The 27298-nt window shown below is 45.9% G+C and overlaps 1 protein-coding gene across 2 annotated transcripts in view; it reads left to right on the forward strand.

Annotated features, from left to right (window-relative positions):
- LOC115469954 (protein spire homolog 2-like) overlaps window positions 1-27298 on the forward strand; it is an 84273-nt gene that overhangs the window by 20828 nt on the left and 36147 nt on the right. Inside the window, exons 2-7 of one of the 2 annotated variants that reach the window (XM_030202753.1) lie at window positions 9105-9151; window positions 15758-16114; window positions 16715-16798; window positions 18360-18524; window positions 22306-22392; window positions 24692-24815. In XM_030202753.1, the coding sequence (XP_030058613.1) occupies window positions 9105-9151; window positions 15758-16114; window positions 16715-16798; window positions 18360-18524; window positions 22306-22392; window positions 24692-24815 (864 nt within the window). The remainder of the gene's footprint in view (window positions 1-9104; window positions 9152-15757; window positions 16115-16714; window positions 16799-18359; window positions 18525-22305; window positions 22393-24691; window positions 24816-27298) is intronic. The other variant, XM_030202754.1, reaches the window with a different exon arrangement.

Raw genomic sequence — 27298 nt, forward strand, 5'->3', positions numbered from 1 at the left:
ACCAGATTATAAAAGATATCATTGGGAGATAAGACTGGATTTAATCCTGTTCTTTTCAGAAATCTTTTAAAGTAAAATCAATCAATCAATCATCTTTCCAATCAAAAAGAACACCCAAGGCAATATAATTTTCTTTTTTATCGGGACGTATTAATCACTTGGGCAAATTGCCAAACACAGGCTACACAAGAAGTATATAGTTAGTTAATTAATTAATTAATATATTTGTTCGTCCACCTTTTAATTATTTCACCATCAAAGCAGTGAACAAAATGAACAAAATACTAGAAGGGAAATAATGAAACACCCTGTCCCAGCCACTGTAAAACAATATGAGAAGTGAAGTATTCAGAGAACCATATTATAAGTACATGTTATACTGGGACAGACTGAAGGTCCATCAAGCCCAGCATCCTGTTTTCAACACTGGCCAATGCAGGTCACAAGTATCCAGTTGGGATGAATCTAATGCTTTAAAGTTTGCTTTTCACTTCAAAGATGTCTTGGGCTGGGTTTACTGCTTTTACTGTTCTAAATGCTATTAGCAGTATGAAATAGAGTAGAGGAGTGGCCTAGTGGTTAGGGTGGCGGACTTTGCTCCTGAGGAACTGAGTTCAATTCCCACTTCAGGCGTAGGCAGCTCCTTGTGACTCTGGGCAAGTCACTTAACTCTCCATTGCCCCATGTAAGCCGCATTGAGCCTGCCATGAGTGGGAAAGCGCAGGGTACAAATGTAACAAAAATAAAATAGATACTATTGGAGATTCTACTTGGAATGTTGCTATTCCACTAGCATTCTGTTTCTGTGAGTCTGATGTCCGACGTCAGACTCACAGAAGCAGAAGCCTGCGCGGCCACATTGGTGATCTGCAAGGGCCGACTTCTACATGGAATGTTGCTAGTGGAATAGCAATATTCCATGTAGAATCTCAAATAGTAGCAACAGTGGAAGAGTGGCCTAGTGGTTAGGGTGGTGGACTTTGGTCCTGGGGAACTGAGGAACTGAGTTCGATTCCCACTTCAGGCACAGGCAGCTCCTTGTGACTCTGGGCAAGTCACTTAACCCTCCATTGCCCCATGTAAGCCGCATTGAGCCTGCCATGAGTGGGAAAGCGCAGGGTACAAATGTAACAAAAATAAAATAGATACTATTGGAGATTCTACATGGAATGTTGCTATTCCACTAGCAACATTCCATGTAGAAGGCTGTGCAGGCTTCTGTTTCTGTGAGTCTGACGAGCAGAAGCCTGCGCGGCCACATTGGTGATCTGCAAGGGCCGACTTCTACATGGAATGTTGCTAGTGGAATAGCAACATTCCATGTAGAATCTCAAATAGTAGCAACAGTGGAGGAGTGGCCTAGTGGTTAGGGTGGTGGACTTTGGTCCTGAGGAACTGAGTTCGATTCCCACTTCAGGCACAGGCAGCTCCTTGTGACTCTGGGCAAGTCACTTAACCCTCCATTGCCCCATGTACAAATAAGTACCTATATATGTAAGTTGCATTGAGCCTGCCATGAGTGGGAAAGCATGGGGTACAAATGTAAAAAAAAAAAAATTAACAGATCGGAAACTGGATTCAGCAGAACTTGTGACATTGCTGTTTCAAGCTGTTCCTTACTTCCATTATCAGTTCTTTAGGGAAACGGGTACCTCCTTTCTAATTCACTTAAGAGAACATCAGTGAGAACTGCTTTAAAGAGGGGCTTTAACAGTTGGGCAATATCAAAGTTTCTATTTTATTATTTATCATCAAACAGATTACAATATAAAACACTACTACTAATCATTTCTATAGCGCTACTAGATACACAGCACTGTCCACATTATAAGCAGGTACTTTCTCTGTCCCTAGAGGGATCACAAGCTCTACGTTTTTTTTTTATTTTTGTACCTGGGACAATGGAGGGTTAAGTGACTTACCCAGGGTCACAAGGAGCTGCAGTGGGACTTGAACCCAGTTCCCCAGGATCAAAGTCCACTGCACTAACCACTAGGCTACTCCTCCACTAGCAACATTGCATGTAGAATCTCAAATGGTAGCAACCACTAGGCTACTCTTCCACTCCTTGGGATTCCGGAATCTTGCTATTCTTTGGGATTCTACATGGAATGTTGCTGCTCTTTGAGATTGTGCCTGGAATCTTAATGGGACTTGATCTACTGCCTTTCTGTGGTTTTTGCGACTACATTCAGAGCAGTTTACATAGTATATACAGGTACTTATTTGTACCATGGTCAATGGAGGGTTAAGTGACTTGCCCAGAGTCACAAGGAGCTGCAGTGGGAATCGAACACCAGGATCAAAATCCGCTGCACTAACCACTAGGCTACTCCTCCACTAGCAACATTCCCTGAAGAATCTCAAATAGTAGCAACATTCCAGAATCTGAAATAGTAGCAACCACTAGGCTACTCTTCCACTCCTTGGGATTCCAGAATCTTGCTATTCTTTGGGGTTCTACATGGAATGTTGCTACTCTTTGAGATTGTGCCTGGAATCTTGTTAATGGCACTTGATATACTGCCTTTCTGTGGTTTTTGCAACTACATTCAAAGTGGTTTACATAGTACATACAGGTACTTGTTTGTACCTGGGGCCATTGGAGCCGACTCTGTGGGTGCTGTGGGTGCTTGAGCACCCCCAACATTGAGAAAATTCCTTGTATGTGTCCAGGGAGGGGTCATTTCCATTGGGCTTAGCACCCCCAATAATTTTCAAAAGTTGGCTCCTATGCCTGGGGCAATGGAGGGTTAAGTGACTTACCCAGGATCACTAGGAGCTGCAGTGGGAATTGAACCCAGATCACCAGGCTCAAAGCCCGCTGCACTTACCATTAGGCCACTCCTCCAAGGAAAAGAGATATAGAAAGCATCATTTACATAGGAAGTCATTTAAAAAAAAGAAATTCACCCCATCTCTGTAGTGCACTACTGGAGAAACCTATTTGCAAATTCCAAAAAAGAAAATACAGAAAAAGAAAAAGATCGCATAAACAGACTTACACAGTCTGCCCTGTTACCAATTCAGCTGAACGACTCACATCATATCAACACTATTGATTGGAGAAGACAGGCTGATCCTTTTCTTACTTTTGAAAATTGCTTCAACCAAACAGGTTAAAAGAAAGTAAGATTTAGCAGCATCTTTAGTTATGCATTTCCTAGAAAATTAAAAAAAAACAAAAAACTACCCAGTTTTGATGAAAAAAACGGTTGCAAAAATTCTCTTCTCACTTCTAAGGTAGCTGAAGCTAAATTAATTTTGGAACCGTGAAACAATATGTGCCCTGTTAACTAAGCTGCGCTGCAGGCACGCACACTTTTTAACGCTCGCTAATGATAGAGACCCCCATTATATTCCTATGGATCCCTGATCAATTGAATGCAAAACAATTACTACCAAAGTGTCTTCTACAGACGTTTCCAGCAGAGTTGTTAAATTTAAATCCCTGACGGTGTAAGAACATCAAATCCACTAACACCTTCCTGAGCTAACAGATGATGGTACATAATGCACTCTAGAAAGTATAGTTAATTCCTCATTAACAATATTTAAGATATCCCAAAAATATTTCTTTAGCAATCTAGTATAACAAAAATGTATAAATCATAATAATAATTATTTGCAGTCAGGTCAGTCTTAGACTTTAAGAAAAGATTGTCCTTCAGTAAAGGCTGATTGACACTTTCTAAAGATTCTAATTTCTTTTTATGAAAAGACACGTTATATGCTTTAGTTCTTATCGATTCCTCCTGTGAAGCTAATTTCCCAGCCACCTCCCCTGAGAAATTACATAATTGCGATAAACAGGAGAAATAGCCGATTCAAGTCTTGATATTATTGGCTCATAATTCCACGTTAGAAACTTCCTTAGGAGGAGAAGGAAATTTAACACATGCTTTCACTACACTAAGTAAACAGTGACATTGTCATTCTTGGCCACAGATTTAAGGTGTGTGGTGTGCTGACGTGGTGCTGCTGCTCTTTAAGATTGTATTGGAATACTTACGCTTTTTACCTTGTGCTTTTCATGGCCTGACAGTTGAGTTTTCAGACAATATCACTGCACATAAAGCTGGTTATTAGATCAGAAAAAAGGAAACAAAACAAGACAGTTCTATAGCTGTGTGACAGTTACGCCTTTGTGCATGGAAGTGCACAGAAAAAGGTCGCTTAACGCACAAGCGCGCTTTCACCAGGACTCTGTATAGGGTCACTGAAAGTTGGTTATGGAGCGAAAACTAATTGGATCAGGAGTGTTCAACCTCAGCCCTTGCTAGGTCTGGTTTTCAGGATTTCCCCAATGAATATGCATGAGAGATCTATTTGAATACAAAGGAGGCAGTGCATGCAAATAGATCTCATGCACTGGGGAAATCCTGAAAACCCAACTGGATTGCAGCCCCCTTGAGGACTGAGGTTGGACAACCCTGAACTAGATAATTAGGTGATAACAAGTACTTAGCTACTAGTGATTAGGAGTTATGTATGTGTTTTTGTTTTTTGCTGACACCTTTTTCAGTAGTAGCTCAAGGTGAGTTACATTCAGGTACTCTGGATATATCTCTGTCCCAGGAGGGCTCACAATCTAAGTTTGTACCTGAGGTAATGGAGGGTTAAGTGACTTGCCAAAGATCACAAGGAGCAGTGGTGGGATTTGAACCAGCCACCTCTGGATTGCAAGACTGGTGCTCTAACCTCTAAGCCACTAAGCCACTCCTCCATTCCTAGATCTGCCCTATGCCCTTATTCTCTAACATGCGCCTAAATTTCATCGCCTGCAACTCGAAAGGGGGTGTGGCCACAGGAGGGGTGTTCCCAGGACTCAGGTGCGATGTTATTTGTGCACCTAACTGCCATTAGTTGGCATAAAGGCTCAGGCCCAAAGGTAGGCCCGAAATATGCACTAATCTAGTGTACCTCAAAGGAGTGCTCTTTACAGATTGTGATCTTACTGGGAATCATCCTGGTGCATCTCTTTGGGGCCATTTGCTGAAATTCCCCTTATGTGCTATAGCGCAGTGTTTCAAACATGCGTGGGATAAACATAAAGGAATCCTGTGCAGAAGGAAGGGATCCTCAGGAGCTTAACCTAGAATGGGTGGCAGAGCTGGTGGTTGGGAGGCGGGGCTAGTGCTGGGCAGACTTATACGGTCTGTGCCACAGCCGGTGGTGGGAGGCAGGGATGGTGCTGGGCAGACTTATACGGTCTGTGCCAGAGCTGGTGGTGGGAGGCGGGACTGGTAGTTGGGAGGCGGGGATAATGCTAGGCAGACTTATAGGGTCTGTGCCAGAGCTGGTGGTTGGGAGGCGGGGTTGGTGGTTGGGAGGCGGGGATAGGGCTGGCCAGACTTATATGGTCTGTGCCCTGAAGAGGACAGTACAAATAAAAAAGTAGCACATATGAATTTATCTTCTTGGGCAGACTGGATGGACTGTGCAGGTCTTTTTCTGCCGTCATCTACTATGTTTACTATTAGGCATATTTTCAAAGCACTTAGCCTTCCAAAGTTCCATAGAAACCTATGGAACTTTGGAAGGCTAAGTGCTTTGAAAATATGCCTAATTATGTTTCCCAAGTCCAGTACTTCCTTAGGTTACTCCTAAGCCTATTCCCTCTTAACTTTGTCATGTGCCCCCTCATTCCAGAGCTCTCCTTCATTTGAAAAAGGCTCTCTTCCTGTACATAAATGCCCTTAAGATATTTAAACATTTCTATCATGTCTCCTCTCTCCCTCCTCTCTTCCAGCGTATACATGTTGAGGTTCATAAGCCTGTCCCTATAATTTTTGCATTCAAGACCGCTTACTAATTTCGTAGCCGCCCTCTGCTACGAAATTAGTAAGCGGTCTTGAATGCAAAGATTATTGAACCATGTTGCCACTGCACTGCTGATTCCTATGTTGTTGAGCAGTGTGATTAGTGTGGTTGGTCTACTAGGTCGAACGCACTTGACATGTCGAATTGTAGTAGTAATATGTTTTGTCCTTGGCATATTATGCTTCTGAATTTTGTTACCAGGGTGGTTGTGACCATTTCAGTGCTGTGTTGTGGTCCGAAATCTGATTGGTATTTATGAAGAATTGAGAATTTTGTCAAGTATTCCGTTAGTTGCTGTATTAGACCTTCCATCGTTTTGGTCAGTAGTGGTATTGAGACTACTGGTCTGTAATTTGTGATATCGCTGCTCTTGCTGGTAGTGTTTTTGGGGACAGGTGTGAGTACTTACTCCCACTTAGCCATCTATCCCCCCTTCAATCTGTTCAGAACTCTGCTGCACGTCTCATATTCCGCCAGAACCGATATACTCATATCACCCCTCTCCTCAGGTCACTTCACTGGCTTCCGATCAGATACCGCATTCAATTCAAGCTTCTCCTTCTTACCTACAAATGCACTCAGTCTGCTGCCCCTCACTATCTTTCTACCCTCATTCCCTCATACCTTACGTTCCCGCCCGTAACCTCCGTTCACAGGATAAATCCCTCCTCTCAGTACCCTTCTCCACCACCGCCAACTCCAGGCTCCGCTCATTCTGCCTCGCCTCACCCTATGCTTGGAACAACCTTCCTGAACCCTTACGCCAAGCCCCCTCCCTGCCCGTCTTCAAGTCTTTGCTTGAAGCCCACCTCTTCAATGCTGCGTTCGGCACCTAACCCTTACCGTTCAGTGAATCCAGACTGCCCCTATCGGACCGACCGTTCACTTGTCTATTAGATTGTAAGCTCTTTGAGCAGGGACTGTCTCTCTTTGTTAAATTGTACAGCGCTGCGTAATCCTAGTAGCGCTCTAGAAATGTTAAGTAGTAGTAGTAGTACTATGTCGCATTGTCTATTGGACCTCTTTCAAACATGTATGTGATGTGTTTGGTGAGTTACTCAATGAACCAGTCTGGTGGGTTTTTCATCGTGTAGTTGAGGCATTTGTCAAGTAGGCAGTGTGCATGCATGTATTTTGTCAATAGTGTCTTTACTGTGTCTTGTTGGGGTGGTTTGAACATGGTCCATATTCTGTCTGCTGCCGTGTGGTTGTCATGTGTTTCACAGTCCTGTAGGTAGTCTGTAACATTTATTTGTGCTTTTGCAAGGTTTGATCTTGTTTTACTATTTTATTTTTGAAGTATTGTGGAAGCTCATCTGTAGTTGATGGTGTTTCAGTTGCAGTGGCGTAGGAAGGGGGGGGGTGGTCTGCCCCGGGTGCATGCCGCTGGGGGGGTGTCGGCTCCGATGGTTCCCTGCTCCGATGGTTCCTGTTCCGGGGCAGAGAAAGCAAGGAACCAGCAGAGCCGACGCAGCTCCCAGCGACGTGCACTCGGGGCGGATTGGCGTTCCCACCCGCCCCCCGCTTTCGTATGGCAGTAAGAATGCATTTGGGGGGGTGCGCGCCGAGGGGGGTGCGTCGTGCTGCATCCAGGGGGGGGGGGGTGCGGAGTGGCGACCTGCCCCGGGTGTCAGCCGCCCTCGCTACGGCACTGTTCAGTTGTTGCCAATTTGTTCTGGGTTTTCAGTAGTTTGTTCATAAGTTTGAACCTTTTTTTCATGTTGGTCTGGTTGAGGTTCGTATATGTACTTGTAGTGTTCTGCTTTCGCTTTCTTTATGCTGCTTGTGTATGTTCTTATAGCTTTTCGCCATATGGTTTTGTTCGCATCTGTTTTGTTTTTGACCCATGCTCTTTTGAGTTTCCTACAGAGTTTCTTCGTGTGTAGTTGTTTGTCATTAAACCAGTGGTGGTTTTGTGATTTTTGTTTTTGTTTTGAATGGTATTTTGTTTAGTGTGTTTTCACTTGTTTCGTCCCAGTTTCTCATGAAGTGTTTACCCTCAGGTGGTATGTCATTGAGTTCATATATTGTTGTTGTCCAGAATGTGTGGTTGCCTACTTTTCTTCTGGTTATAAATGGGTTCTTGGCTCTCTTTTCTTGCCATTTCCTTTCCATTGTAGTGTGAAAGTGAGCTTGCTGTGGTCTGACCATGGTGCCTCTTTCCAGGTGTCGTTTGTGAATATGTGGTTGTTACTCGTTGAGAATCTGTGGGCTAGTATGTCTAATTGGTGTCCTTTTGTGTGCGATGAAACTCCTTGTGCTGTTGTGAAGTTCCATTGATTTATGACGTTCATTATGAAGTTCTGGTGGTTGTGTCATTTTGTTTTTCTAGGTGCAGGTTTATGTCACCTATTAGTAGGACATTTGGGTGATTGGTGCAGATGTTTGATATGAAGTCCATGAAATCATCTTGGACGTTTGTCCAGCTTCCTGGAGGGCGATAGAATAATGTGATGCATAGTTGGTCAGTTGGTGCTTTGTCGGTGATTTTGCATGCCAGGATTTCGATTGTTGAAGATGTGTGTTTAGCAACAGGTTCTGCTGTGAAGGAGGATTTGTATATTATTGCAATGCCTCCTCCTCTTCTTTTGGTTCTGTTGCTATGTATTATTTTGTATCCTGGTGGGCATAGGTCTAGTAGTGTAGGGTCGTCTTCAAGATGCAGCCATGTTTCAGTTAGGAGCAGAAGTCCGAGTTGTTCTGTTTCTATCCAGTCTATCCAGTCTCTTAGTAGTGTTGTCTTATTTACTGCCAATCTCGCATTTATGTCAACATTCTCGCTGTGGCCACCACCCTTCATCACCCTTTCACAGTGATTGTCCTTCCCTTTGGTCCTTCACTTTCACTGCTGAGGACAGCAAAAAGGGGAACTGCTGCTGGCTGTCCCAGACCCAGTGCCTTGGTAAAGGCTAGCACTTAATATCCGAGTCTAATTCATCCAGCAGTGGTCAGCCTCTGAAGAGACTCTTGACTGCCACCAGCTGAATATTGACCGGCTGGCTTTTGGGTGTTTATTCATGCATTGCCCCCTTGTATTGTAGTATATTGGCCTTTTTTGTTAATTGTAAAGGGAAATGGAGCGGTCACCTAGGGTCAGTGGCAGTGGTGAGAGGAAGGCAAGTGACAGACTTGGGACCTCAACATGCCTCAGCCATCATCTGGCATGTCCCGAGTTTTTATGAAGGGTTTTATCAGCACTCGTTATATTCAGTACAGCATACAAAGGACCCTATGGGTTGAAGAATCAGACTGGGAATAATTGCTCTGTTTCTTTTTCTTAGCAGACCCCAAGCAGCGGGATCCACTGATGGCATTCACGGAACCACAGGTATGCCCTTGAAACTCTTTACAGAAGATGTTTGCTTATGCTAGATAAATGGAAATTATAGGAACACAGTAGATGTCAGCAGATAAAGTCTGCCTGGAGGTCCCTGCCTAGATTACTCCTGCCAACTACTATTACTACTAATCATTTCTATAGCGCTACTAGACGTACGCAGTGCTGTACACATTATATGCAGGTATTTTCTCTGTCCCTAGAGGGCTCACAATCTAAGTTTTTGTACCTGGGGCAACGGAGGGTTAGTGACTTGCTCAAGCTCACAAGGAGCTGCAGTGGGAATTGAACCCAGGTTGCCAGGATCAAAGCCCACTGCATTAACCATTACGTTACTCCTCCACTCCAAGGGCATTTGCCACCTGTCACCTTTCTCACTGTGGCCACCACCCTTCCTCACCCTTTCACAGTGGTTGCCACTCCCTCCGGTCCTCCACTATCATGGTGCTAAGGACCTCTCCACCCTCTCTGCAGTAAACTTTGTCCACCAGCAGTGAATTGATTCAAGCCAGCTTGCTGATCTTAAGGTGAAACTGACCTCCTCTTCCTCCTCCTCTTCCGTTATGCCCTAAAATGTATCAAAGCCTCACAGCAGTTTTATGTTGGTGGAGGAGTAGTTTAGTGGTTGGAGCACTGGGTTGACAACCAGGGAAGCCCAACTGAAAGCCCACTGCTGCTTCTTCTTGGGCAAGTTACCTACCCCTCCATTGTCTCAGTTAGAACTTACATTGTAAACCCTCCAGGGACAGAAAAATATCTAGAATGTAGCTCTCCTTGAGCTAGAAAGTGTCACCCTGAGCCAACTCTTGCATCAACCCCACCCCTACCTATGATCCAGTATCTCTCTACTCCCCCACTCCCCTGTCCATTTATCTGGTATCTTTCCTTCCACTTCCTCTCCCCTCACCTGTGATCTGGTATCTCTCCCTCTACTTCCTTCCCTACCCCCCAATGATCTGGTATCACTGTCTCTGTCTGAATTCTTTCCCTCTCCCCCCAGCCATTGATAAAGGGTACCAAAATCCCAGTTTGGCATCTCCCCCTCTCCCTTCCTTTCCTGTTGCCCACAGTCTGATATCCCCCTCTTTCTCAATCCCTCCCCGTCTAACTTCAAACTCCTAGAGGGCACTGACAGTGGCAGAGATTTACACATACTGCCTGCACCAAGGAGATTTGATAACAGGAGATGGCATAAGCCCATCTGGCCCATAATGTGGGCTGAAGCCAGTAGGTGGAGCTTGTCGACCTATCAATTTCATTGCTTTTGGTGTTCCAAGATGGCGGCAGCTGCATTGGGGGGAATTAAAACCTCTCATTAAACATCCTTGGCTTGCACCCAGCTCAGCCTCTATGTGCTGCCCCTCTAGAAACAGGAAGTTGCATCAGAAGGGGGGCGGGATGCAGCAGAGGAAAGGCTCTGATCCAGGTGCAACTCTGTACCTGCCAGTGCCCTCTAGGAGTTTGAAGGCAGGGGTAGGGGATATTGGACTGCAGGCCAGGAGAAGAGGAGGGAAAAGATGTCAGGTGAGGATTTTGGCACTGTTTATCACCAGCAGACAAACAAAATAAAACATGGAAAAGAAAATAAGATGATACCTTTTTTATTGGACATAACTTAATACATTTCTTGATTAACTTTTGAAGGTTGCCGTTCTTCCTCAGATCGGAAATAAGCAAATGTGGTAGCAGATAGTATATATGAGAGAAACATCAAAGCATTACTTTGACAGTCTGACAGAGTGGGAGGGTGGGGGTATGCATGGGGACATCAAAGCATTTCATTGATATTCTAACAGAATGGTTGTTGGTTCTGTTAGAATGTATATTGAATATTGATATTCTGTTAGAATATCAATGAAATGCTTTGATGTCCCCATGCATACCCCCACCCTCCCACTCTGTCAGACTGTCAAAGTAATGCTTTGATGTTTCTCTCATATATACTATCTGCTACCACATTTGCTTATTTCCGATCTGAGGAAGAAGGGCAACCTTCGAAAGCTAATCAAGAAATGTATTAAGTTATGTCCAATAAAAAAGGTATCATCGTATTTTCTTTTCCATGTTTTATTTTGTTTGGTTTCTATTGATAACCTTTAAGAGTGGACTAACACGGCTACCACACCTCTCACCAGCAGACTGAACCAGAGCCTCACCTGGTCCATAGGTTGAAACAAGTGTGAGCTAAATCCAAGTAAATAAATAAATCTCATCTTCTTTTTTGATGTAACCATATTGCTGCTCTGTGTAATTAGTTTTTATCTTCTCCTCTTTGGACTCTTCTATAATTCAAATGGTTGAGGCTGTAGTTTTAAAAAAAAAGTCCAATATTTAAGCCCTCCTGTTCTGTTTCTTTTCTCCACTACCTCCCCTTACCGCTGTCCTCTGTATCTCTCGCAAGCCACTCTCTCAGCTTACAAGTATTTCATATCATTTCTCCAAGCTTTCCTCCTTGTATCTGAATTTGATTTTGGGGGAAAAGCATTATTAAAGGAACAGAGACGCTGATATTCAGTGATGCAGGGAGGAGTGGCCTAATGGTTAGTGCAGTGGGCTTTGATCCTGGCAACCCGGGTTCGATTCCCACTGCAGCTCCTTGTGACCTTGGGCAAGTCACTTAACCCTCCACTGCCCCGGTTACAAAAAACTTAGATTGTGAGCCCTCTAGGGACAGAGAAAGTACCTGCATATAATGTGTACAGTGCTGTGTACATCTAGTAGCGCTATAGAAATTAGTAGTAGTAGTGATGCTAAAGTGAGCATGATCACATTCATTTTAAGTGAATATTCAGCTGACTTGTGCACTTAATATGCAGTTCTGTAGTTAAGCGGGTAAGTAATCTGGTTAACTGCAGGACAGCTGTTCCTGTGGCCCTGCGCAACCACATAACGTTAACCGGAGACCACTGGAATATCAGCACAATCCAATTCACTTTATCTCTTGCCTCCACTACACCCCTTTCTCCTTACAATTTATCCTCCTGGATCTGGAACTGGACCATTTTTCTGCATAAAGTTTAACCGATGGCCTGTCATCCAGTTTTTAAAAAGAAAGGCTTGTGTGGTTAATTCTGAAAGTAGTGCAAACCTCTTCTGACTATTGACCCCTGACCTGCGGCAGGGATAAATTCCTCTCCTGTCTCACAGCTAGTATCGAGTGCAGACAGGGAGGTTTGGTCAGCAGAGAAGTCAGGCAGATACAGCAGACCTCACCAGCTTGGCGTCTTATCTACCGTGTCACAGCAGGATCAGCCATGATACTGAACGACTGGGGGCAGCCTTGTAATGCCGATTTTTTAAAAAAGTCTCCCAGGGTGATCCGGGAAACTAAAGACCTGTGAGCCTGACACTGGTGCTGGGCAAAATGGTTAAAGATATAATAAAAGAAAAATTATCAATCATATAGATAAACAGGGTTTAATGGGAATGAGTCAGTATAGATTCAGCAAAGACAGTCTTGCCTTAAACCAATTAGTTTTATAAACAAATAAGTGAATAATGATGAGCCGGTAAATATAGTGTGTTTGGATTTTTGGTGTTTGACAAAGTCCTTCATGAGAGACTCCTTAGGAAATTCAAGGGTCATGGGATAGGATGCAAACTGGCTAAAAGTCAGAAACAGAGAGTAGGACTGAATAGTCAATTATCCACAGGGAAACGTGTACTTAAAACTCTGGAATTCGTGTAATTAAACTCTGGATTTCGTTGCCAGAGAATGTGGTAAAGACGCTTAGCTTAGAGGGGTTTAAAAAAGGTCTGGATGGCTTCCTAAAGGAAAATTCCATAGACCATTATCAAATTGACTTGGGGAAAATCCACTGCTATTTCTGGGATAACCAGCATAAGTACACAAGTAATGCCACACTGGGAAAAGACCAAGGGTCCATCGAGCCCAGCATCCTGTCCACGACAGCGGCCAATCCAGGCCAAGGGCACCTGGCAAGCTTCCCAAACGTACAAACATTCAATACATATTATTCCAGGAATTGTGGATTTTTCCCAAGTCCATTTAGTAGTGGTTTATGGACTTGTCCTTTAGGAAACCGTCTAACCCCTTTTTAAACTCTGCTAAGCTAACCGCCTTCACCACATTCTCCGGCAATGAATTCCAGAGTTTAATTATGCGTTGGGTGAAGAAAAATTTTCTCCGATTTGTTTTAAATTTACTACACTGTAGTTTCATCGCATGCTCCCTAGTCCTAGTATTGTTGGAAAGCGTGAACAGACGCTTCACATCCACCTGTTCCTACTCCACTCATTATTTTATATACCTCTATCATGTCTCCCCTCAGCCGTCTCTTGTATTGAACTTTTTCAGGATCTTGCCAGGTACTTGTGACCTGGACTGGCCACTGTTGGAAACAGGATGCTGGGCTTGATGGACCTTTGGTCTGTCCCAGTGTGGCAATACTTATGTAAATAGTCACTAGTGGAGTGCCCCAGGGGTCTGTACTGGGACCTCTGCTGTGTGACAAAATTCTCAAATGATCTGGAGATGGAGCAATGAGTGAAGTGATCAAATTTGCAAATGATATAATGTGAAAGGAGCAGACTGGTCATCACACTTGAAGATGACATTTAATATGGACAAGTGCAAAGTGATGCACATAGGGAGAATAATCCCAGCTCTGAGTTAGGAGACCACCCAAGAAAAACATCTTGAAGTCATTGTGGGTAACACATTGACATTTTTTTCCCAGTGTCCTGCAGCTGCTAAAAAAGCAAATGGACTGTGAGGGATTATCTGAAAAGGGATGTTGATCAGAACCAGAACATCATTATGTCTCTGTATCGGTCCCTAGTGTGTCTTCTGCACCTTGATTACTATGTGTAGCTTTGATCACCTTCTCTCAAAGAAGATGTACAGTAAAACAGTGATTCCCAAGCCTGTCCTGGGGGAACCCCAGCCAGTCAGGTCTTCAGATATCTGCAATGAATATTCATGAGATTGATTTGCATGCAAATTTCTCTCATGGGAACCATTGCAGTAGGGCAAAAGAAATGATAACCTCCCTTGTAAAGAGAGACTAAATAGTTTGGAGAGGAGACAACTGGGACAGGATATGTTTGACGTTTATAAAATTAATATGAGTGGGGTGAACGGTTAAATATGGGATAGTTCTTAAGCTGTTAAACACAAAAACAAGGGGACCCTCCGTGAAACTATTGACCAGTGCAGTGCGTAATTAAGCTGTAGAATTTGTTTCCTGGAAGAAAACTCCATAAAAATGTATTAGCCAAGTAGACTTGGGAGGGCTGTTGCTCATCCCTGGAAATGAGTTATGAGAAACAGATCTACCTTTTTTTGGGATCTGTCTGATTCTTGGGACCTGGATTGAACATTACCTGACTCTTCCCCCTTTTCCTCTCTAAGTTCCCCCAAATGTACCTACCTTACATGTACCTCATTCTACTACAATATCACTTTGTATTTATTCATACCATGTATTTGTTCAGACCGTAATCGGTAATGCCGTTGACGGTTATATGTAAGCCACATTGAGCCTGCAAAAGGTGGGAAAATGTGAGATACAAATGTAACAAATAATAATAATAATACTCACTGGTGGAGACAGGATGCTGGGCTCGATGGACCTTGGTCAGCATGAGTTTTCTTACGTTCTTGCTTTCTGAGTGCCTGATTTCTCTGCAGGAATAAACCTGGTTTTGTCTTCCTGTACTGTGGAACACCAGCTGTATTATAAAGAATCCTGCAACTTCCACTATTTCTGTACCAAATAAATGCTATTTTCATGCAGAATCCCAGAGAAAAAGTGGCATCTTGTAACGGAAGCATCATTATAAACTGCTATCCTTTGGTTACAATGTATAAAGTATCTTAGCCAGGGCCGCTGAGAGGGGGGGACAGGGGGAACAAAAGTCCCCGGGCCCGGGCCTCCGGAGGGGGCCCGGCGACATCGCAGTCCGACCCGCCCTCCCTCCGTCGCTCCCAGCACTAACCTTCAATGTCTCCTTTCACCACGTTCGTAGCAAGCAGCAGCAGGTCAGGCCACTCCTTCCTTCCGTGTCCCGCCCTCGCCTGACGTAACGTCCGCGAGGGTGGGGCATGGAAGGAAGGAGAGGTCTGCCCTGATGCTGCTTGTTGCAAACGTGCTGAAAGGAGGCGTTTAAGGTTAGTGCAGGGCCCGGCCCGGTAGCGGGTGGTGGGGGGGCCTGGCGGCGATGACGACGACGACCTCGGGTGGTGGGGGGGGGGGGTCCCGGGGGCGGCCTTGTCCCGGGCCTGGCTCTGGCTCTCGGCGGCCCTGATCTTAGCATCATTTTTAATTTCTCTTTCTCCTCTTCCCTCTTCCACTTTCCCTATCGTTCAATCTTTTTCCTTCCTTTTCATCTTTCCATGTCCTTCTCTCTGTTCCTCCGTCTTTGTCTTTCCTCTCTCCTGCCTTATTCTCACTCTCTTCTATCTTATTTCCTTCCCCGTTCTTGCCTTCCCTCTTCTCCATTGTCTTTTCTTTCTTCACTCTCTCTTTCCTACCTGTCTCACCTCCTTCCTTCCATTGCCTTTTCCTCGCTTCCTGTTATTCCTGTTTCTGTCCCCTCTTCCCCTTCCTTGTCTGTCTCTGCCTCACTCTGCAGATGGTTCAAAGTCTGGGATTTGCCATCTATCGGGCACTGGACTGGGGCCTGGATGACAGTGAGGAGCGGGAGCTGAGCCCCCAGCTGGAGCAGCTCATTGACCTCATGGTCAACAGCAACTCGGAAGGCGGCAACTCGGGTGCTGTAGATGAGGGCTATGAGGGGCAGGAGGAAGAAGAGGAGGTGGAAGGGACCCCCAGAGTCGTGCGCACCTTTGAACACGTGCTAAAGGTCTGTGCCGCACGCTTGACAGACCCCAGAGAGGCCCAGGTGCACTACCAGGCTGTCTGCAGGGCACTGTTTGTGGAGACGATGGAGCTGAAAGCCTTCCTGATAAAAGTCCAAGAAGCAAAACAGGTGAGTGAGCTGGGGACGGGCCCAGTCTATCTGAAAGTGGACACAGGAGAAGTCTCAGAACAGAGAACTGTGACATGAACTTTGCCAAATTGACTACAAGCCACTGTCCAGGATAATCCAGAGCAGTAAAAAACAAAGAAAAGATGAAAATACCAGGCAGTCTCTGTGCTAGAGTAGCAGGGTGGTGCACAGCAGGAATGAGGTGCAGCAGCAGTGCTGTGTATGGGTGATATAGAGCAGAATGAGGGACAGTGGCAAAGCTGTGTGTTAGATCTTAGTGCTGGAATGGCATGGGGGGGGGGGGGGGGGAAGGAGTGATGCTGGGACAGAGTGCATTTGAAGAGCTCTGTGTATGTAGGGGGGGTCTCAGTACTGGAATTATAGCGAGGGAGTAGGGCAGGACACAGATGCATCTCAGTGCTGAAACAGCGGGAGGGGGGAGGAAGGAGTGATACAGGGAGAGACAGGTGCATTTGCAGAGCTCTGTGTATTGGGGGGGGGGGGGTCTCAGTACTGGAATTGCAGGGACGTATCAGAACAGGTTTCAGGAGCTGAGTGTGAAGGTCATTTCGATCCAAAAGGTTTGTTCTACTGTTACAGATGCTGATGAAGCTGAGGGTGGATGAAGAAACATCAAGTGATAAGTCAATAGCAGATCTGGGCAACTTGCGAAACACGGACTGGGTGAGATGAAGCTGCTTCTCCTGTGAATTTCTGTGCAACACTTTATTCATAATACACAGCAGAAACGGAAGCAGGAAGTCCTCGGTCTGTCTGTACTGAAGCCTCTAGTCCATCCCTTCTGACTCTGAAAAACCTGAAGATGGTTTTCCTATGGAAACATCTCTCCTTTTGTACTGACAGCAAATTATGCCAACCTGAAGAGGCAGGCTAGTGTGCCAGCCCACAAAAGGATGGATGGGGTATACCAGTCCAAGAGAGTGCAGGACCCAGCCCCGAAAAGGGTAGATGGATGGGTATACCAGCCCCAAAGAGTATAAGCACAGGACCCAGCCCCGAAAAGGGTAGATGGATGGGTATACCAGCCCCAAAGAGTATAAGCACAGGACCCAGCCCACAAAAGGGTAGATGGATGGGTATACCAGCCCCAGAAAGTATAAGCACAGGACCCAGCCCCGAAAAGGGTAGATGGATGGGTATACCAGCCCCAAAGAGTATAAGCACAGGACCCAGCCCCGAAAAGGGTAGATGGATGGGTATACCAGCCCCAAAGAGTATAAGCACAGGACCCAGCCCCGAAAAGGGTAGATGGATGAGTATACCAGCCCCAAAGAGTATAAGCACAGGACCCAGCCCACAAAAGGGTAGATGGATGGGTATACCAGCCCCAGAAAGTATAAGCACAGGACCCAGCCCCTAAAAGGGTAGATGGATGGGTATACCAGCCCCAAAGAGTATAAGCACAGGACCCAGCCCCGAAAAGGGTAGATGGATGGGTATACCAGCCCCAAAGAGTATAAGCACAGGACCCAGCCCACAAAAGGGTAGATGGATGGGTATACCAGCCCCAGAAAGTATAAGCACAGGACCCAGCCCCTAAAAGGGTAGATGGATGGGTATACCAGCCCCAAAGAGTATAAGCACAGGACCCAGCCCCGAAAAGGGTAGATGGATGGGTATACCAGCCCCAAAGAGTATAAGCACAGGACCCAGCCCACAAAAGGGTAGATGGATGGGTATACCAGCCCCAGAAAGTATAAGCACAGGACCCAGCCCCGAAAAGGGTAGATGGATGGGTATACCAGCCCAAGAGAGTGCAGGACCCAGCCCACAAAAGGGTAGATGGATGGGTATACCAGCCCAAGAGAGTGCAGGACCCAGCCCCGAAAAGGGTAGATGGATGGGTATACCAGCACAAGAGAGTATAAGCACAGGACCCAGCCCCGAAAAGGGTAGATGGATGGGTATACCAGCCCCAAAGAGTATAAGCACAGGACCCAGCCCACAAAAGGGTAGATGGTTATACCAGTCCAGAGACAGGAGGAAATGTTCCAGCCTGTGAGAGGGCCATTAAGAAGAAAAATGTGTATGCCAGTCTTGAGAGGGTGAGCACAGGTAGCAGCTTGCAAGAGGGCGGGAATATGCATGGTCTGAAAGAGAAGGTGTACTTGTCTGTGTGAGGCTGGACAGGTAAACCAGGTTGGGAGAACAGTGGTGGATAAGCCCATCTCTACTTGCATTTTGTGTTTCCAGGTTACTGAGCTACTGTTTTCTGGTGTTTTAGGCTCGGCTGTGGGTGCAGCTGATGAGAGATCTTCGCCAAGGAGTGAAACTAAAGAAAGTTCAAGAGAAGCAGTTTAACCCTTTGCCTACAGAGTATCAGCTGACACCCTTTGAGATGCTGATGCAAGACATCCGGGCACGAAACTACAATCTACGAAAAGTTATGGTGAATAGTAATTTTGTGCTGGACTGGAAACGGCTTTCCACGTTTAGAACTAAGATTAATGCAGTCAGTTTGGGTCTTCAGCTGATGATGTCATAGCACAAGATTCCACAGATGACATCATCACCAGTGGCCCACTCTCATTATCACATTTAAACATTAGGGGTGTGAGCTGGAAAATGTCTGTTTCATGTTTCCTGTGTCATTTTCAGAAACATTCATGTTTTCATTCAAAGAGTGTATATTGCACACGCGGAGAGAGTACACACGCTTTCACAAGAGGGGATACTATTCAGGACGACTGCACACTCATTCCTGATAGTGTGCGCACAAGCATGTGATCCTGAAAGAAGGTGTGAGCTCTGTCAAGAGTTCGCACTGTTGATGGCATAAGAAAAAACACATTTTTTTCTGCTTGTTTTCTTTTTCCAACAATATAGTAATATAGTAGATGATGGCAGAAAAAGACCTGCACGGTCCATCCAGTCTGCCCAACAAGATAAACTCACATGTGCCATTTTTTGTGTATACCTTACCTTGATTTGTACCTGTCTTTTTCAGGGCACAGACCGTATAAGTCTGCCCAGCACTATCCCCGCCTCCCAACCACCAGCCCCGCCTCCCACCACCGGCTCTGGCACAGACCGTATAAGTCTGCCCAGCACTATCCCCGCCTCCCAACCACCAGACCCGCCTCCCACCACCGTCTCTGGCACAGACCGTATAAGTCTGCCCAGCACTATCCCCACCTCCCAACCACCAGCTCTGCCACCCGATCTTGACTAAGCTCCTGAGGATCCATTCCTTCGGAACAGGATTCCTTTATGTTTATCCCACGCGTGCTTGAATTCCGTTACCGTTTTCATTTCCACCACCTCCCGCGGGAGGGCATTCCAAGCATCCACTACTCTCTCTGTGGAAAAAATACTTCCTGACATTTTTCATGAGTCTGCCCCCCTTCAATCTCATTTCATGTCCTCTAGTTCTACCGCCTTCCCATCTACGGAAAAGGTTCGTAGATATTGTTGACGTTTCCTATGTCATTTCATCACTTTTTATGTTTCTATGGTTTTTTGTTAACCCATCAAACAAACCATAGTAGAGGACAGCAGAAAAAGACCAATCAGTCCATCCAGTCTGCCCAGTTATTTCTGTCTCATTTTTCAGTCACGGAAACATAGCTATCACTCCTTTGCCAAGTCAGTTTTGTCTTCCTCCTTGGTTCTCTACCATCCTGGGTAAATAAAGCACAAAAGACCCAAACTTAATCCCTATCAGCCATATCCTAACACTACCTCAATAAATCAGCTAGTCTATAAGGGGTTGATATTTTGAATATCCGCAGTTAGTGCTTAAACACTATTTAACCGGCCTGGAGCCATTCCTGGCCAGTTAAATAGTTTTGATTATTGGGGAGTTACTCTATAAGGTGCCCTCTGAGAAAGTGGACTCTGGTCCTCAAACACTCAGGCCTTAATAATTAGTCTATAAGGAGCCACCTGACTCTGTCAGATTTTCTACTACATTTTGTAATAATCCTGCTTATTTTCGAAATAGAAGGGTGCCCATCTTCCGACACAAATCGGGAAATGGGCGCCCTTCTCTCAGGTGCGGCCAAATCGGCATAATCGAAAGCCGATTTTGGCCGCCCTCAACTGCAGTCCGTCGCAGGAGCAGCCAAAGTTTAAGGGGGCATGTCGGGAGCGTAGCAAAGGTAGGACTGGGGTGTGGTAAACACATGGGCGCCCTCAGCCGATAATGGAAAAAAGAAGGGCGGCCCTGATGAGCATTTGGCCGACTTTACTTGGTCTATTTATTTTCAGGACCAAGCCTCAAAAAGGTGTCCAAACTGACCACATGACCACTGGAGGGAATCGGGGATCACCTCCCCGTACTCCCCCAGTGGTCACCAACCCCCTACCACCCTAAAAAAAAAATTAAAATATTTTTTTCCAGCCTCTATGCCAGCCTCAAATATCATACCCAGCTCCATGACAGCAATATGCAGGTCCCTGGAGAAGTTTTAGTGGGTGCAGTGAACTTCAGGTAGGCGGAACCAGGCCCATCCCCCCCTACCTGTTACGCTTGTGGTGGTAAATGTGAGCCCTTCAAAACCCACCCGAAACCCACTGTACCCACATGTACGTGCCCCCCTTCACCCATAATGGCTTTGGTAGTGGTGTACAGCTGTGGGGAGTGGTTTGGGGGGGGATTTGGGGGGGCTCGGTACCCAAGGGAAGGGAGCTATGTACCTGAGAGCAATTAATGAAGTCCACTGCAGTGCCCCCTAGGGTGCCCGGTTGGTGTCCTGGCATGTGAGGGGGACCAGTGCACTACAAATGCTGGCTCCTCCCACAACCAAATGGCTTGGATATGGCCGGTTTTGAGATGGCCGGCCTCGGTTTCCATTATCGGCGCCGAGGCCGGCCATCTCTAAGTCCGGCGATCTCAACATTTAGGTCGACCATCTCTAAGGTTGACCTAAATGTTGCGATTTGGCCGGCCCCGACCGTATTATCGAAATGAAAGATGGCCGCCCATCTTGTTTGATAATACGGTTGGCTCCACCCCTTCCCGGGGCCATCCCCGGAGATGGCCGCCCTTAGAGATGGGTGCCTCCGTTCGATTATGCCCCTCAATGTAAACTAAACCAAAACTAGTGAAGCTGCTGCATGATTATCTGGCCTTCTAGGTCCCTGTGGTCTTGCTGGATGGTTCCCACCACCACTACCACCACCAACCTGCTGGTGCCGACCCAGTTGTTTTTTGGCAAATTCTGGCCTGTTGGTTCCAACCCATCCTCCCTACCACATGGTGCAGGCCACAGTTTGCTTGCTTTCTCTGGTCCTAGTTTTCATTTTATTGACTTGCTGGGTGGTCCCCGGCCATTCTCAACGTGCCCAAAAGATGCCTGAGTGCTGTTCTGTTAGAAAGTGTGACTTACATAGTGTGTATTTGCAAAGGGAGTGTATATACACCAGCAGAGCATGGGCAGGCTCCGTGACACAAGTCACTTACAGAATTCTGTGAGCTCCCCGCGTACTGTTGCATTTACGCTCCAGGGACTGATTTATCTATGGCTGGTAACTGCTCACCGATACCAGGTTACACAGGTGCCGTTGCAGAATAAGATTTCTACTGTGCAGCCTTGGGCCAACTAAGTGGAGGCCACAGGTACAGAATTGTCCCTTCTACGTGTGTCAGGCGTGTATCTGTGTGTGATAGGCTCGATGGATGTACTGGCGTCTATGCAGGCCAACTATCTCTTGCCCTTTCTGTGAAGAAGCATTTCCTCATCTTTCTCCTGATTCCTCGTCCCTCCAGCTTTATGACCTCTTGTGTTTCAAATGATCTTTCCATGGAAAATGACGCCTTCCTATAGTTGATTACAGCTGGTCCAGTGTTTGAATCTTGCTGGAATATGCCGCGTTTCCCTTCTTTCCTCCAGTGTGTACGTTATGAGCTCCTTAAGCGTCTTTGTAGGGTTTGTGTTGCATCCATTGGTTGTGGAATGGGGTGGGCCGCAGCCCCACCTGTGTTTTTCCACAACCCAGGATCAGGAGGGTGAGAGACTGGTTTGTTTGACTCCTCCAGCCCAAAAGGTGTTCCACTGCCACTTGTTGCCTCATCTGATGACATTTTAGATGATGCGGAATAGAAATTTTTAAGTCAATCATTGTCGGTGGTGCCACTTTGCTGGGCTCCCGCGTTGACAGTGACATCATTACCACTGGTGACATCATCATGACTCTGCATGAAATTCTCTTCCTTTCCTCCTCCTCAGGTGGACGGCGACATCCCCCCCAAGGTGAAGAAAGACGCTCATCAGGTCATTTTGGATTTCATAAGGTCACGACCTCCATTAAAACCGGTACACTGTTTTGATTTCTCTGATTATGATTTTTGGCATTAATTTGTTTCTTTGGATTTAGCTCAAGCTGTGTTACATTCAGGTGCAGTAGGCATTTTCCTGTCCCCGGAGGGCTTGTAATCTAAAAATCTCATTTTATAACCTGTGATAATGCATTTAAGCATGTTGGTCAATAGCCCTGCTGACAGAGCTGGGGCTTGTGTTAAATGAGATTAACTTGCATTCATGTGCAGTGATGTGTCTTAAAGCATTAATGCATGTTTGTAGCTGAAGCAGTGCAGTCTGATGTGACTTTCTAGGGTCATAACCCTGGTGTAAAGTCCATGGGTATTTGCTTAGCAGATCAGCAGGTACACAATTAAATAAAACCCCTATGCATATAGGGGATGATATTCAGCAGTGATACATCTGATTACAGTGAAACTAGCCAGATTTGCAGGAGTTATTCATTTCAGTCATATGGCTGAAAATACAGTTATTCATTTAAATTAGAACTGCTATTTATAAGGGGCTACTTAATGCAATAAAGGTAGGCTGATAGCGCTGAATACTGCAGGTATCCTCTTACCTTTTAGCCTCACCCTGCAAAACCGCCAGCCCCTCCCAATATTAAGCAGATAACATTTAGCCAGATATTCTGTTGTCCAAGTCCATAGGAGCTAATTTTTGGCAATTATTACGCTGAACTCATGAACGCAGCAAACTTCCCCTCACCAAGGAAAGAAAAAGGGGAAAAGAATGCATGCCTGGTTGTACGTGACCAGCTTCTATCTCAGGGCCAGATGCACTAAGATCCTCGGAAGAGCCCTTCCCTTACCGATTCCATAATGAATCGGAAGGGAACGGCCATGCATCAAGGAAACGGAATGCAAATGAGCTGTTTGTTGTAGCTCACTTGCATTCTCTAATAACCTCGGAAAACAGTCGGCCAGTCGGCCGGTCGAGCATGCGCAGAGCAGCCAAGAGTTATGCTGGCTGCTCTGCGCATGTCAAGGACACCCTTTATGGACGTCCTTCACTAACTTCCCGGGAATCCCTTTGGCCGAGCAGCGAGAAGCAGGAGAGAGACACAGAGCTTAAGGTTGTTTTCAGCTTGCGCCCCCCACGTGCAAGGATGCAAATCAAAACTTTTTGGACGCCCCTCCCTCCAGGTCTCTCTCAGCCAATCACGGCGCGTTTAGCTGTCAAACGCGCTGTGATTGGCTGAGAGAGACCTGGAGGGAGGGACGTCCAAAAGGTTTTGATTTGCATCCTCGCACATCCCGATCCTGGGAGGGGGGGGGGGGCGCAAGCTGCAAACTGCTTAAGCATCGCTTGCCTTTGTGCCAGGCTGAAAGAAAATAAAAAGCAGCTTTTCTGGGCTGGAAGGGTTCACATAAGAAAGAGACAGACATGGCAGCGTCCAGTAACACCAGCTTGTCAGGGTCCTCCGTATCGTCAGGTTAGTTTTTATTCTCTTGCCTCTGAACTGTAGATTAGCTTGTAGCCTGTAAAAAGAACGTCTTTTTAGAGGGGTTTTTTTAATTAAGTGAAGGACGTCTAAAAAGAACGTCTTTGGAGTGGGGGGGGGGGGGGGGGGGGGAGGATTCAGGTGAAGGACATCCAAAAAGGACGTCCCTGACGACATTTTGTCTTCTGATTTGCCCCAACGAGAGGTGTAGACCTCCCGTTAGGTTTTCCATGGTAAGGGGATCATAAAACTGTAGTGCATCTCATTATAATATCCTTGCAATGGTAGTGCAGCTCATTATAATAGCCTTTGGATCATTTGCATTCCGTTTTCATTAGCTGCTACTGTGACAGGAAAATGCCCTTTTGTGCATGTCCCTGGTTTACTACTTGTGCGCTAAACTGGCTAAAACCAGTTTAAAACCCAGGTTTCTGGCTTGGAAAGCTTAGTGCATCTAGCCCTCAGGAGCAGCAGGGCAGGTAATGTGGGTGTGGGGAAGACTCATGTGGCCACATCAAAAGCTTCATCTCAAGGTTTGTAATAGTTCACACAGCCACTGCAGAGGCCAGTTTTCAGGCAGGTCTCTTTAGCCAGGTAAACGACAGAGAAAATTGTCCACTTTCTTTCTCTCTTGCACACCCATATGTGCACAAACTGACACCTTTTCTTTTCTTTCTTTGTCTGATATTCTGCCTTTCTGTGATACCCAACCAAAGTGGTTTATATATTAGACCTAGGTACTGTATTTTCTCTGTCGCTAGTGGGCTGACGGTCTTTTGTACACAGACTGACGCACAAGTACGTCTCCTGGTTTTAATCCTTTCTCTTCCTCCCTCTGCATGGTGGAAGGTGTCAGAAAGGAGCCTGAGACCTATGGCTGCCAAGCAAAGCAGCCTGCATGAAAAGATCCTGGAGGAAATCAGACAAGAACGGAAGCTTCGGCCTGTAGAGAAGCAACAAACAGGCCAGAAAGGTAATGAGACTGAGAGAGAACATGAGAGGCACATTTTCCAACCCCCACCAGCAGAGACGTGAGCAGGGGGACTAGACATTTTGTGAAATGTGCAGTCTTATGGAAATTCACAGTTGTTTTTATAATGAACTCGGCTGGACTAATCCAACGCAAAACAAAGAGAGTGAAGTGTGATAAGAACATAACGAAACGTAAGAATAGCCATACTGGGTCAGACCAATGGTCCATCTAGCCCAGTATCCTGGACCGGAATAGCAGGGGGCACCATAGGACGGGTGAGAAGTGAACTGACAGAGCCATGGGTGAGGCTGCATTACAGAGCAGGCGAGAGGTGCACTGGCAAAGCAGTGTGTAGGTCTCAATACTGGAAAATGTCATGCACTTAATTTATTGGATTTATGAATCACTTTTTTTTTTGTTACATTTGTACCCTGTGCTTTCCCACTCAAGGCAGGCTCAATGTAGCTTACATGGGGCAAAGGAGGGTTAAGTGACTTGTCCGGAGTCACAAGGAGCTGCCTGTGCCTGAAGTGGGAATCAAACTCAGTTCCTCAGTTCCCCAGGACCAAAGTCCACCACCCTAACCACTAGGCCACTCCTCCACCCAATTACCTGAAAGTGATTTGCAAACAAGTATAACAGTGCAAAGCATAGAATCCTCAAAATGAATGCATAAATCAATCAGTTTACAATCAAATATATCCTGAATACTTACACAAAATCTTCTGCCTCGTGTGAGTTGCTAAGAAACACTGGTAATCAAGAGCCTGATAGAAACATAGAAACATGACAGCAGATAAGGGCCAAATGGCCCAACCAGTCTGCCCATCCTCAGTAACCACTAACTTCTCCTTTTCCTAAGAGATCCCACATCTGTCCCATGTCTTCCTAAATTCTGACATAGTCCTTGTTTCCACGACCTCCACCGGGAGGCCATTCCATGCATCCACCACCCTTTCCATGAAAGAGTATTTCTTAGATTCCTCCTAAGCCTGTTTCCTCTTAACTTCATCCTATGCCCACTCATTCCAGAGGTTTCCTTCATTTGAAAAAGGCTCACCTCCTAACATTAATGTCACTGATGTATTTAAACGTCTCTATCATATCCCCTCTCTCCCACCTCTCTTCCAGCGTATACATGTTGAGAGGTTCATGAGCCTGTTCCTATATGTTTTATGACCAAGACAGCTTACAGGTTTTGTAGCCGCCCTCTGGACCGACTCCATCCTTTTCGTAAGTGTGGTCTCCAGAATCGCACAGAGTATTCTAAATAGGGCCTCATCAGAGGCTTATCCAAGGGTACTATCACCTCTTTTTTCCTGCTGATCATCCCTCTCCTTATGCACCCGAGCATCCTTCTGGCTTTGACTGTCGTCTTGTCTACCTGCATGGCCACCTTGAGGTCTACGGACGCAAACACCCCCAAGTCCCGCTCTTCCTTTGCACAGAGTATTCTAAATGGGGCATCAGAGGCTTATACAAGGGTACTATCACCTCTTTTTTCTTGCTGGTCATCCCTCTCCTTATGCACCCGAGCATCCTTCTGGCTTTGAGTGTCGCCTTGTCTACCTGCATGGCCACCTTGAGGTCTTCGGACGCAATCACCCCCAAGTCCCGCTCTTCTTTTGTACACAGAAGCATTTCTTAGCATTAAATCTTAGTTGCCAATTTTTGGACCATTCTTCAAGCTTCGCTAGATCCCTCCTCATGCCATCCACACCCTCCAGGGTGTCCACCCTACTACAGCGTCTGGTATTATTCGCAAAAGGACAAACCTTACCAGACAGCCCTTCCATAATATCGCTCACAAAAATATTAAAAAGAGACGGCCCGACTCGAGGCCCGAACCCTGTGGTACACCACTGATAACATTCCTTTCCTCATAGCAAACTCCATTTACCACTACCCTCTGTCTCCTCCCACTTCACCAGTTTTTAACCCAGTCAGTCACTTTAGGAAACAATTTCAAAGGCCAGGAGAGGCTCCTGGCTATTTAAATCTCCTGTCAAGCTACTGTTACTGTATGAGGGTTAGGCATTTTGGCAGAGCTTGAATGGAGGTCTCAGTATGGGGCTGGAAGGGGTTAATCTAATCTACATAAAGTTTCAACACATAACAATAAAGAACAATGATATACCAACACCCCCTAAGCTTAGTGACTTCCAAAGAATACAGCAATTTGAATTGTACAAAAAAGAAAAAACAAGTTACTGCAGTTGGGGCCTTGGTTCTTTAGTACCCCAAACTGCCCTACAATTGAAAAACAAACCTGTTCCCACAGGAAACACCCTCCCCCCCCCCCCCCCCCCCCCCCCAATGCCTGAGACCTATGGGACAAAAATGTCTATTAATGAACCAATGACAATCGGTTCAAGACCCGACTACAGGCTGTTGGAGATCTCTTCTGACGATAGGCATCCCATATGGAGAGAAATCTCTTTTGCCTGTTTGGCGATAAATGGGCCTCCTGTGACTCCCATAAC

Source organism: Microcaecilia unicolor, chromosome 5, assembly GCF_901765095.1.
Source record: "Microcaecilia unicolor chromosome 5, aMicUni1.1, whole genome shotgun sequence".
Lineage (NCBI taxonomy): Eukaryota > Metazoa > Chordata > Amphibia > Gymnophiona > Siphonopidae > Microcaecilia > Microcaecilia unicolor.